Below are 13,513 nucleotides of genomic sequence, written 5' to 3' on the forward strand. Positions count from 1 at the left end.
AAATCCCAACCCTCTTCTGGTGTCTTCTCTGAGCTGACCCACACACCAGAAGTTCCAATCAAGATGCGAGTTTGGATGCTCCACAGAATCCAAAACCACCCATGTCAAGAAGGTCCCAGGCCACAGAGCAAGCAGGCATGCATCTCCCCTGCATTACAGAATGCTTCTCATGAACAACAACCCATGAAGAAGAGAGGCTTGTAGCTTCCCGTGAACTTCAATACCACAGTCGCCAGGTCAGATCACCTAGCAGGGTACTGAACTAGGACTCCTGTCATCAATCTTCACAGGACTAGAAGGTCACAGACCTTTGTGGAACACAAGCACGTTCTTCTCCAGACAAAACAAACCCAACCTGCAGAGAGCTCTCTGGCCATTAAGGAACTTAGAGCTTCATGGCAGGGAGTGAAGCTGGAGGAAGAGCCAGCCTAGGCTTCTTTCTGTTGCACTCTGCTCTCTTGGCTCCACAGGACTCAACACACTTCCAACACTGAAGGGATTCCACCTGCCCCCTCTGTGCCCCAGTGGGATGTAATTGCCACAAGAGAGGACACCCAATGCTTCCTTGGCCTTCAGATCTCGAGTTCCAGGCAGCCACAGTCCCACATACGTACTACCTTTGATGCTAATTTCTCATTAACTGTCTTTTCTCTCCAGATCCATTCAAGGACTCAGTTAAGGATTTGCACCTCTCATCTCATCCAGGAATGCTTGCCAATCACCAACACAAACAAATTCTTCCACTAAGGTGTGTATTCCTCTTGTTCAGTCAGTATAGATCCCACCCCAATCCCTAAGATATGACCAGTATAGACTTTCCCACAAGACAGATTCCCAGGTCTGTTGGAAGGCAGAAATGAGCCTGCTAAATCCTGCTGGGGAGAGATCCTACCCTGCTCCTAACACCACAGAGACAAGATTAGGGATAGTAAATGCCCAGAAGACAGAAAAGGCTACAGATGGCAGAGTGGCTCTCACGTTCTTTATTACCGAGGGCCTCTTAGGTTAAACCCCAGTTTAATATTTATCCACCAAGCCTTATCAAGCAGATCGGTCATCTGTCTGGCTTCATCCTGCAAAGGCACAGCACTGCCCAGCCTCGGGATTGAGATAAACAGGACAGTAATCACACCCATGGGGTTTCACTCAAGCCTTCTGGAATACCTATAAGACCCTATGAGACGGGTCACAGAGGGTACTTCCTGGGAAAAGAGAAAGAAGAGGCACCAGAATCAGGGCAACACCCGAGGAAAATGAGAGCAGGTGACTTGGGCTGTGCCCTCTCCAACTTCTGTGGGGACTCAGTCATGAATCCTCCAGCACTGCTCAGGGGTCACTCCCAGAGCTTCCTAGCCCATGGCTCTTTCAGACACCAGAGAGGTGGGGATGCTATTCCCCTTCTAACTGTGGGGCTCTCTGCATGTCTCCCTGGTGGGAGGGCTGGCATCAGGGAAGCCAGCCCACCACCAGACCACAGACCTCTGCCCTTCAAAGCAAAGGGAAGGACTCACCTCTGCAAGATATAGCACGCAGAATTTCAGGTCCCCAGAAGAGCCTTGAAGAAAACAGAAGGGAAGACATACGTTAGCTGTGGCCGGAGTGTCTCAGCAGCTGGCTCAGGCACAGTCACCAAAGCATTTGGAAAGAGTGCACGGTGCTTTCTCGGAAGCAGAGGCAGAAAAGAGGAGGGCCCGGGCAACAGGGAAGTCTCTGGAGGAAAGCCCACTAGCAAGGAGCCAGGGTGCTGTTCAGCAGCAAGGCATTCGCCTGCTGGTCAGCCTGACCCTCAATGTTGAAATCCCACCCCAAAACAGGAAGCTGGGAGCATCCTCCAGGCATCAAAAAGCACAGGCAGGAGCTGTCAGGTGCTCCCAGCTTCCCCTGTGTGGGCTGTGCAGGGGCCATGGGCTAGGTGGAATCCAGAGTCGGCCTCAGTCCCTCACCTTGGTCTAGGATCTCAAATTTAACAGGCAGCAAGCTGTCTCCCCTGAGAAGACAGCTGTTCCCGCTCCTACCCGATCACCACACCCAGCAGAGTTGCAGGCGGAACAAAGGCTCAGAAGTACCAGGGCATACAGTTAAATCCTCCTGCCAGGGAAGGCATCATGAAGGAAGCCTTTGAGTTAGAACTGGAGACAGGAAGAAATGGCACTGCGAGAGGCAGTCTGGGCAAAGGCGTGGAGTCCCTGAAGCTATCTGTCTCCTAAAGGGAACTGAGTGCAGTAAAGTCCTGCCGCCGCCTCCTCCAGGACACCTGCCCCAACCACCACAGCCAGCCTCAGGACTCAGTGGTCACTTGTTGCAGCCCACACCTAGGATGGTTTGGAACTCCCTGTACTTCACAAGTGACCTCCCGGAATAGGCTGTCAGTACAAGTGTGAGCCGCGGTGTCTCCAGTACTACAGAGCCTGTGCCCCCTGCTGCTCCAAGCACTCCCAAGGAGAAGCCCCACCCTCCCCCCCTACACACCAGGAAGGCAGCCAATCAGCATCCAACCAGGCCCAGCTCCAGCATGTAACTTGCCCCAGGTAGTGAGAATATTACTTTTATTTTTTTTTTAAAGTTTACAGAGACAGATACAGCTTCCATCCACTGGTTCAGGCTCCAAAATGACCCCAGCTGGGCCAGATTAAAGTCTGAAGACTAAAACTATCCAGGTCTCCCACATGAGTGGCAGAGGCCCAAATACTTCTATTGCATTCCCAGGCATAGCAGGGAGCTGGATTGGAAGTGGAGCAGCCAGGAATTGAACTGACTCCTATATAGGATAGTGTGTCATAGGTGGTTGCTTAACAATGCTGGCCCCAAGAACTAAGATGTAAACCTGGGCAGCCTCCAGAGACCTGACCCTAAACCACTACATGCCATCCTTCATTTGCCCATCATGTTAGTGCTCCGCAGTGCCTCTGTCCTATCAAGTCACCAGGCCTAGTGCTGGGCCTAAGGTAGATGCTCTCAACAGGTTGTTGAAGCAAAGAAGTGGTTATAAAACCAAGCCATGTCTTTAGGAGCAGGCAGCAAGATGGAATCAGAGTGTGGGTCAGGCCAACACCCTGAAAAGCTGGGAGTGAGGGCTCTGGTGTGAGTGCAGACTGGGTCCCAGGGCAGCTAGTTCACCAGCAGCTCCCTAGATAAAAATAATCCTGTGCAGGGCAGGGGGTGGGGAGAGGCAGGGCTACCAGCCAAAGCTCAACGTCAACAGCTGGCAAGTTGATGGGGGCTTGCTTTGGGCAGAGGGAGAACCAGTCTTTCCAACTCTCCCCTCGGAGACAGGTATTTGGATGGAGAAATGCCATGATGTTTGAACAAACTGCAGTCTCTGGGATCTGCCGGGTCTGGTGCTGCTGAGGGTGGAACACCAGAAGAGGTGGTTGCTTTCCTGTTAACAGATGCACTGGGTTGCTTGCTGACCTTTCCACAAGCAGACCCTGGTGCCAAGAGACAGCCAACAGGCCTATGGGGGGCAACAGACAGAACGTCTGTTCGAAAAGCTGGCAATGACACAAGAGAACACTCCAGGAGGCCTGAGAAAGCTCAGGAGATGAGCCTCAAGGAGACATGTGGCCAAGGTCAGGGGAACACATGCTGGGACACACTTCCCTGTGCTGGGGAGGCCAGACTGATGCCCTGGCAGAAAGAGACAGACAGCCGGCTCCCTCCTGGCCTGACCACCCTGCATTACTGCAGTTGCTCACTGAGATCTGCTCCCTGTCACAGCTCACGCTGCCAGCACTCTGAGAGACGGATGGAATGGGGGCAGTGCTCAGCACGGCTCAGAGCCACATAAAGAACCAAGGGAGCCACAGCTGTGCAGGAGCGGGTTGTCAGGGCTTGACCCAGCAGGGTCTCTCCGGCTGGCTGGAGGAGAGGACTACGATGTCACACCCCTCCACGTTTTCCTTTCAACTCTCTAAATGCTGGGCCAACAGGGAACCACATGGCCTTTGAGTGTGTCTCATGTCCCACCACGGCAGGCAGGAACATCATCATGGGGAGGGGGCAGGAGCCCTGAAATGACCCTCTGTCACTTCCACAGAGTCCTCTGTGATTGGATCGGAGAGTCCAATCTCCACCACTCACGTGACCCTCTCCTCTTCGATTCTCCAGATCCAAAGACAAGCCCAGCAGGACAAAGTAACTTGACCAAGGCTGGGGTTTGAACTCAGGCGGTGGCCTCCTAAGCCTGTGGAAAACCACAGCCTCACCTCCGCCCCCGCAGCCCCACCATGGGTTTTCCACGAGACCCTGCACTCCAGAGGGGAAGGCATCTCTGACTGGCTCCTTCCCCAGACGCCCACACAGAGCCAACATAGAATGGTCTCAGATTCAAACTCCAAACATTCCTGCGGTGGCGACCTGTGCAGCTAGGTTTTCAATACTGGGTGCCTGGCTCCCCAGGGCGAATGCTGGGCCAAGGATCAAGCCCCCATCAACTTGCCAGCTGTTAATGTTAAGCTTTGGCTGGTAGCCCTGCCCCTCCCCACCCCCCGCCCCGCACAGGATTATTTTTATCTAGGGAGCTGCTGGTGAACTAGCTGCCCTGGGACCCAGTCTGCACTCACACCAGGGCCCTCACTCCCAGCTTTTCAGGGTGTTGGCCTGACCCACACTCTCTGATTCCATCTTGCTGCCTGCTCCTTAAGACTAGAGCCTGTCAGGAAGACACGCTGTGGGCGTGATGTTGCCACCTGGGAGGCAGAGATACAAAGAGAAACAAAGCCAGCAGGTGGGCAGCGGGGGCAGGAAGAGGCCACAGTGGGCCCGGCCAGCAGGAGAGGCCCTGACTGTGAGCACCAGCTCTCTGCCTGTTCCTATCCCATTCCCCGCAGGCCAGCTGAAGGCTGGGCAGGAGGAGGGCAGGCAGAATTTCAGTGATCTCCCAGAAGGAAGTGTGCACCCCCCCCCTCCGACAACCATCTCACCCCTTTCTATTCTGGGCTGTGACAGCATTTCCCTGTGGTCATTCATTCACTCGTGCAACAAATGTTCATGGAGCACCCATGATGTTCGGTGTCCCGTGCTAGGCCTGGCTGTGTGCATGGCCTCAGGAGTTAAAGATTCTTCAGATGTTATACAGGGAGTCCTTGGTCCCTGGGGCAGAGCGGCTCCCTGCTCCCAGGGACCAGTCCTGAGCCAGTGCCAACTACCAGCAGGTCAGGCCAGAACCATCCTTGCGCACCATGACATTCATGTCAGATTTCAAAGAGACAAACCAGAAACCAGTTTCCTGCCATGAGCAATGTTAATGAGACAATCCTGCTCACAGGGAGTCCAGCTGAGGCCTCTTTCCCAGCTTCTAAAGCCTGACTCAGGCCCTTGCTGCTATGGTGAATCTCCAGGGCCTGGGGAAGCAGCCAGGAAACTGAGCACCAGACTCAGGACAATGAGTTCTGAGGTTTCAACTACGGCTGCAGGAGGAAGCCCTGGACTTCCGGGAACCTCGGAACCTACAAGCTGGCCTTGGGGGAGGGGTGGGTGAAAGTTTCAGAGATGGCTGGGACCTGCCTTAAGCATTGCTGTGTCCTTAATGCTTTCTTCTCAGCAGCCCCAGGGATTCCTGAAGATCACCTGAAGCCCGTTCAGAGCAGGAGCACACAGCTCTCCCACATCACCCCAACAGGCTCCACTGGCCTTCTTTCTCAGCTCTGACATGGACAAGTGTGGCCAGCGCCAGCCCTGCTCAAGTGGGCCCACCAAGGGCAGGGCGAGGATGTGGTCTCTAGCCCGAGGACACTGCACATGCAGGCAGCCGGCCATGGTCACCCTCAGCTCAGCATTGCGATTAACAGTTGCATCCCTTCCCTCAACTTTAAGTCTTGGATCTTGGAGCTCTGGGAGGGAATATCCAAACAGGTCCTAGTCTGGGCCTGGGCAGTGAAGACAGGAAGGTACAGACACTGCTGGGCTCTTGGGGGTCGGGGGGGAGTTCTCTGTTATCTTTCGGGGGTTTTGTCTGGGAGGTGTCAGAGCTGGCCCCAACCTTCTTTCCCCATCAGACAAGCTTAAGCCTGGAAGAGGGAAGGAGCAAGGGTGGCTGTCTGGCTGCTCAGCAGCAAGGCCAAGGCCAGACTTCCCACCCAATGGCTGCTGCAGGTCTGCCACTGCCCTCTCCATTCCCCAGCCTTCCCTTCCACCTGGAAATGCAGCCTTCTTTCCCCTCCCTTCTTTACAGCAGGAAGCAAACAGTTCTGGACTTGGGCCCATACCTGGCAGAGGGCCCAGACCCTTGCACAGAGCAAAGGTCCAGCTTTTGGAGTGACACACTATCCATGTCCCCTGACCCCCAGGCAGTGCTCCTCACATTTTGGGCTAGGCTATATGAGCTGGGGACAGGGAGCTGGCAGCAGAGCTGATACTTTGTACCTGGGCACAAACGTACATGTAGGGGGAGAGGGGAGAGAAGAGCATGGAGGGAGCTGGGTGCCAGACAGCAGCAGGTGAGCACCCAAATGGCCAAGGGCAGAGTTGCTGGACCTCAAGCCTGTCTCCCTCTGGCTGGTCCAGGGGAGCTTCCCAGGATAGCAACTCAGGGGACTGCTTGTCTTTACTGCCCCACAGCCAGGTGAGCCTGCCTGCCTGCCTGTCAGGAGCCACCCTTGTCAGTGGTGCGGCAGGAGAAAGCCAGAGCCGGAGAAGGAAAAGTTCAGAGCCCCTTCCTGCCTTCCTGTGCAGAGACGGTGAGAGCTGTTCTCCCACAGACTGCTTCCAGGGAAGGAGTGGCCGGCCCTGTGTGCAGTGTGGCTTTGCAAACAGTCAGGAAGTTTTCCCAGAGCAAAACCCGCCCAAGCAGAATTCTTTTGCTAGGTCACATTTTCCTCCCTGCCTCTGTCCCCCTGAGCTCAAACAGGTCTGTTGTTGTTTTTATAATCTGGGAGAGGAAATAGAGCCCTTTGCAGCGGAGACCTCAGGCGCCAAACCAAGCCACGCCACAGATACTCGCAGCTGGTTTCCCGACCAGCCAGCTTGAAGTGAGGAGATGTGATGCAAAGTTAGGGCTAGCAATTCACGCCACACTCCCACAAGCCACACAGCTGGAGGCAGAAGGGGCAATAGGCCCCTTCCACAAGATGATTGGCAACAAGCACTTATTGGGCACCCTTGGGGGGGCCAGCCCTTTGGATATATGCCCTTATTGGATCTTCACAATCTTCTAAGATGCTATTGTAAATCCCCCACTCACACAGAGGAAACAGAGAGGCTAAGTCACTTGCCTCCAAGGTCATCTGTTCATGAGAGGCTGGGTTAAGATACGGGCACAGGTCTGTGTGAGGACAAAGTTCTTCCCACGCACTTGCTCCGGAGGATAAACATGTCCCTGGAAAGCTCAGGGCACAGCCTAGAATGGAATGCCAGTGCTGAGCCAGCCACTTGCAGCCTGTTCCCAGAGGGGCACCTCTCACCTTCCTGCAGCTTCACGCTCTGGAGGTAGAGGGGGTTCCTCAGGACGTTGCAGCGACCTGGCTCGTCCTCCTTCGTGAAGAGCAGCAGGTCCGAGTAGGCAAACAGGGTCACCTGTGCCGGGAGACGACAAACAGAACTGATTGCTCCGACTGTGCCCTGGACACGGGAACCACAGCCCCCCGGACAGTAACAGAGGGCATGCCTTGGCATCTGGGGCAGAACAAGAGCAACCCGGATCTGTGCAAAGAGCTGCCTGCAGTGGAGACAGCCCCCCACAACCGCCACTTTCCTACGTTTCCACTCCTCAGAGTAGGAGAAATGGAACAGGGCACAAAGAGGGACTTTCGTGCCCCATGGCAGACCTACCCTGAAGGTTCCTCTGGAGTACAAGGTCCCCAGCCCACCTCTGTGATCAAATGACTACCTCCTGCTGGGTCCTAGGTCCTTCTCGCCAAAGTCTTCTGGAAACTCAAGTCAGGCATCGTGCACAGGGAGGTTCTATTTCCAAAGCCCTTGTGAAAAACTCTAGCTGCATTCATCAGAAATCTGTTCAAGCAAAAGCCAGTTCCTCATCCTCCACTATAGATATGTACATGCCTTTTATCTCCTTTATGTATTTTTTGCTCCAAAAAAAAAAAAACAAAGCAGAAGACTATTTTTAGACATTGTAGGTAAACCAACAGGCACGCCCAGCATATTTCTAGGCTAAAAAAAAAAAAATCCACTTGATCCCCTAATGCCACTGAGGATTACACTGTTCTTTGTTGTGTAAATCCTACCATGGCCTTTCAGCAAAAGCAATAAAATCCAATTTTAGATTCCCCCAAAGAAAACAAAATATTAATTATTTGAACTCCTATTTGGGATGTAAAAACCTGACACTCCATCTCTTATTTAGTAAAACGAATTGCCAGAGTACTCGGGACATACGCACGGGGACAGCGAGAGTATGTTGGATTATTGCTTAAGTGTAAGGAGTCAACATGCGGACATTTAGCTATAAAATTGTGAAAGACGACCCCAAAGTTCACTTGTAAGACCCTATCCTGCAAGAACAAATGAATGTGTGGATAGCAATATGCAAGGACGTTCTTGACAATACTCTGGCATTTGAAAGATGAAAACAATGTAAAAAGAGGACAGATAAAATAAGTTATGTCACCTTCATGTGGCAGAACTGTTATGACTATTAAGAGAATAAAGTAGAACTCTGTAGGCAAAAATAGAAATCTATCAGAAAATAGTACATGGTGCAGAAATACCTAGAGTGTGATCCACTTTTGTAAAACAAAACCATAAATCTCTCTAGTAAATTATTTTTAATTAACTATATTTAGTTTAATTTGTAAGGCAGAGAGATATAGACAGGCCGAGAGATCTTCTAACTTTCATTTCACTACTCAAATATCCACATTGGCCAGGCGTGGGCCAGGAAGACGTCAAGAGACCAGAGGTCAGTCTGGGTTGCCTGTAAGAGTAGTATGTACGCAAGTACTTGAACCATCACATGCTGCCTTCCAGGATGCATCAGCAGGATTTGAACTCTGGCACTCCAATGTGGGATGTGGGTTTCTCAAGGAGCATTTTAATCTAGGCACCTCACCCCTACAGATCTTTATTTAAAATTTTTTTTTATTTTTACTTGAAAGACAGATTTATATAGAGAAAAAGAAAGACATATCTTTCATTTGCTGATTCACTCCCCAAAAGATTACAATGGCCAGAGCTATACCAGTCTGAAACAAGGATCCAGGAGCTTCTTTCAGATCTCCCGCATGGCTGCAGGGGCCTAAGGACTTAGGCCATCCTCTGTTGATTTCCCAGTATATTTGCAGTGAGCTGTGTTGGAAGTGGAGCAGCCAGGACTCAAACAGTTGTCTACACGAGATGTATTCACCAAAGGTGGAGGCTTAACCTATAAATACACCATGGCATTGGCCTCTCTAAGGATCCGAGAATACTCATTACACTCCTTATGCTCTGGGAGAGTGGGATTTTACTTTACACATTTGTGCTCAATTTCCATTGTTTTGCAATGAGACTGTTATTATTGTAATTTCAAAATATCTTATATTCCAAGAACCACTTGGCTTTCTGAAAGTAACATAAGGGCATAGGAAATCTGGGCCACACACACAATAGGGGACAGATGTCATCAAGCTAGAGGTTGGCAGTAGCTCTGGCTTCTCCAGTGGAGCCCAATCATGGAGGATGCAGAGCCATGGGTTGATAGGGACCGCACCATGGAGGACTGGATAGATCAGAGAGGCTGAGTGGCCTATCCATGGCTCCTCAGCCTGGGCTGGCAGACCCTGTAATTATCCTGCTTTTGAGCATCAAAGAATCCAAAAAGGGATTCCAAACAGAACAAAAGGAGACAAAACAATATGAAAGTAGTTAAAGGAAGGGGGAAAAACAAGAGATAAGAGTTCATAAGCATGTGAGGGGTTGGCTGTCTGAGGCATGAACTTCAAAGTGCAAGCTAAGCAACAAGGCTCTAAATTAGTTACAACCCTCACAAGGGCAATCCGGCAGTCATCTCTGGACCCTTAGGAAAGCCAACAGAGGAAGCACTGGAGAAGACAACCAGCGTAGGCAAAAGATGGCCCAGACCCAGGAAAGGCTGGATGGAAGGAGCCTAGGCCAGGTGAAAACAGCCCCAGGCCATGCTGGGCCACAGAGTCCCAGAGTTGAGAATATGGTCTAGACAGGAAGTGATTAAGGCATGAATGAAAAATTTCCCCAAAGGGTCAGGTCAGGGAAAGGACAGAACTGGCACACAGCTGCAGGCAAGGCAGAGGGCAAACATGCCAGGGAGGGCATGTGGCCCCCCTCCCACGTCACCAGCATCCTGCTGGCTTGACTCCAGCCGCATTCACAGCAGCCCACAGCAGAGTAATGCAATCTCCACGGTCCAGTTACCTGCTAGCTCCCCTGCCCAGTCCATGGCAGTCACAGGTGTCTTCACATTTACTCCAACGATGCACCTGTTTTCCCAAAGGGCCAGGCATTGCTGGGATCGCCTGGTTGCCAAAATCGTCACAAACTGGGAGGTGATTTCTCCTAAGCTGCCATAACTATACCTTCGCCTGGGAATCCAGCCTAAGGGCAGGGTTTGCAGAAAAAAACCTTGGTGCCTTGGTTAATGGGTAAGCTGAAGGAGTCAGGATGTAATGTAAGGGTGTGTCTGCCTTGTGCTTCACAATATTCCTGGAACCTGGCTCCATGGCACATGCGCAGTAATTATAGTTGGAAGGTTTCAATGAGGCTGCTCTGAAGTGCTCGTTGGTCCGATCTCAGGACACATTAAGGGTGTGATTTTTAGTGCAGGGTGTGATAAGGGCAGTTCATGGTGTGGGACTGGATCAGCTCACAGACATTAACAAATCTGAGCCTGCTGAGAGAAGAGATAAGACAAAGAAGCAAGGGAAAAGAATAATCCAGAAAGATACTCATTGTGCATAAAGATACTTTCTACAATTTCAAGCTTCCATTCCCCAGGAATGCTTCCCGTACAAATTCAAAAGCTGACCAAGAACTCTGTAGCTGCAAAGTTACAGGGAAGCAACTGGAAGAAACCATTCTGGAGGGCCCAGCCAACACAGAGGCTCAATGGATTTATCCAAATCTTTGTTGAGTCGGTTTGTATTCTTGGCCTCCATAACGTAATAAGGCACCAAGGGTCACATCCTTAACTACTGTCACAGTGCAAGAGGAAGGAATGTATTTTACTTGTTAAATTGCTTGCTTCGGGTCTCGTGCAATAGCCAAGTGGCTACAATCCTCGCCTTGCATCCTCCAGGATCCCATGTGGGCACCAGTTCGTATCCCAACTGCTCCACTTTCCATCCAGCTTCTTGCTTGTGGCCTGGGAAAGCAGTCAAGGATGGCCCAAAGCCTGGGACCCTGCATCTGTGTGGGAGACCTGGAAGAAGCTCCTGGCTCCTGACTTCGGATCGGCTCAGCTCCGGCCGTTGTGGCCACTTGGGGAGTGAACCAGCAGACGGAAGATCTTTGTCTCTCCTCCTCTCTGTAAATCTGACTTTCCAATGAAAATAAATAAATCTATTTAAAAGATCGCTTCCTTCAATCTTCAGGGGGGTGGGTGGATGTTCTGAGTTTTAAGGCTCCAAAGGTGTATAAGGCAAAGGTTCCTCTGAATGGCTTGAGCTTGGACTAATTGGCTCGTTTTTAAAGTCCCGCCAGAGGCAGAATGAGATCCCAGGAAGCAGTGTTGAGCCACAGACTGGGATAGGAATTCCTGGCTCCAGCCTTCCCTAGCCTTGAAACATACAGTTTCCAGGGAATCTCATTGCAGCCTCAGTTTCCACAACCACAGAGTGGGAACACTCAACTTATGGGATCTACTTCCCTGTGTGTCTACAGGGAAGACACACTAGAACAACTCCAATAGGCTAGAGGTCAGCCCTGTAGCACAATGGATTGAGTTGATACTTGCCACACCATCCTGTATCAGAGTGCTGGTTTGAGTCCCCACTGCTCTGCTTCCCATCAAACTCCCTGCAAATGCTCCTGTCTGACAAAACAGCAAAAGATGGCCTAAGTCCTTGGGCCCCAGCCACCTGTGTGGGAGACTCAGATGGAGATCCAGGCTGCTGCCTTCAGTCTGGCCCAGTGCCAGTTGCTCTAGTCATTTGGAAAGTGAGTCAGCAGATGGAAGATCTCTTTCTGTTCCCTACCCGTCCCCAATACCTCTCTCCGGGATTCTGCCTTTCAAATAAACAAACAAGGCATAAAAAATTTTTGCAGGTTTGAAGGTAAGCAAAATGTAAAAGAGAAAATCTAGACATGTGTAAGGGTATATCAGAATGGAATTCAAACATAATTAAAAGATAAGTTTATTTCATGTGTAGCCTTTATAAAACATGTATTTTTCTTCAACCTTTTGAAGAGCTCTCAGAAGCATGGAATCCAGAACATTTTAGCAGAACACATTTAGCTTTTAATTTCACTTTCCGCGAACTTTTTTCATAATATCCTTTCATTATTTTTATTTTTTCAGATTCATTTCTCTATTAGTTGAAAGGTATATTTACAGAGAGAAACATACTCTATTTACTGGTTCACTATCAAAATGGTCCCAATAGCCATGATTGGGCCAGACCAAAGTCAAGAACCAGTAGCTTCCTCTAGGTCTCCCATGTTGATACAGTGGCCTAACCACTTGGGCTTTCTTCTACTGTCTTCCCAGGCATAGTACAAGGGAGTTCAATAGAAAGTAGAGCAGCTAGAACCCAAACCGATACTCAAGTGGAATGTTGCATTAGTGTGCAGCGCCTTTATCCACCACACCACAATGCTGGCTCCTTCCTTGTCTACGTTTTGAAGTGGCTGCCCTTTCCAACTGCCTTCCTCTCGCCCTCATGATTTTATGCCTCACCCTCTGACCCTTGCACTCCTGATACAACCACATGCATTTTCATCACACACAGCTCCAAGGGACTCTTGGTTGCTAAAACCTAGCTCCAACCCCTGACGAGCAAGGCAGTTCAGAGGAGATGCTCAGAAAGCTGGCAAACAACACCAGTGTGGCAGAAATGAGTGTGCAGCTTCCTCAGGGAGCTCCCTGACAAAAACCATGCCCGTTTGAAACCTCTGAACTCTGGTCTGCCTGATTAGATAACACAATGGCTTTTGCGCAAACACAGTGCCCCAAGATGCTTAAGCTGGTAAGTCAGCCAACCTCAGATTCTGCTCTCGCTGCCTTGAACACACACACACATATCCACTGCAAAGATGGGAAGACGGAGGGAGTGGGAAGAAATCATATTGTGAGAATGGTAGCAGAGCTGGGGTAAATCTGGGCTTCCTGCTTCCGTATTTTCTGAGCTGTCCACTACCCCAGGCCACGCTTGAACTTGGCAAAGCCAGTTCTGCATGAGGACATAACTGCCAGAATCCCTCTACCCTCACCTGGCCACATTCCAGGTCACCCATTTTTCTTACCAAACAGCTCAAAATGCAGGGGCTGAGCTTTTCCGGGGGCACTTGGGGGATTGTGTGGGTAAGTGAGCTTCTACAACGAGCACTAAGCAGGCTGAGCATCCAGGAAGCACGGCCCCACCCCCACCCCCAAGCCCCATTGGTCTGG

General features: G+C 50.9%; 1 protein-coding gene across 3 annotated transcripts in view; it reads right to left on the reverse strand.

Annotated features, from left to right (window-relative positions):
• LOC121167650 (regulator of G-protein signaling 3-like) overlaps positions 1 to 13,513 on the reverse strand; it is an 84,312-nt gene that overhangs the window by 56,546 nt on the left and 14,253 nt on the right. For all 3 annotated transcript variants that reach the window (XM_040997189.1, XM_040997196.1, XM_040997195.1), the window contains exons 8-9: positions 7,401 to 7,512; positions 1,512 to 1,555 (exon numbers count right to left, since the gene is read on the reverse strand). In XM_040997189.1, the coding sequence (XP_040853123.1) occupies positions 1,512 to 1,555; positions 7,401 to 7,512 (156 nt within the window). The remainder of the gene's footprint in view (positions 1 to 1,511; positions 1,556 to 7,400; positions 7,513 to 13,513) is intronic.

This window comes from Ochotona curzoniae, unplaced genomic scaffold, assembly GCF_017591425.1.
Source record: "Ochotona curzoniae isolate NIBS_2020 unplaced genomic scaffold, NIBS_Ocur_1.0 patch413, whole genome shotgun sequence".
Lineage (NCBI taxonomy): Eukaryota > Metazoa > Chordata > Mammalia > Lagomorpha > Ochotonidae > Ochotona > Ochotona curzoniae.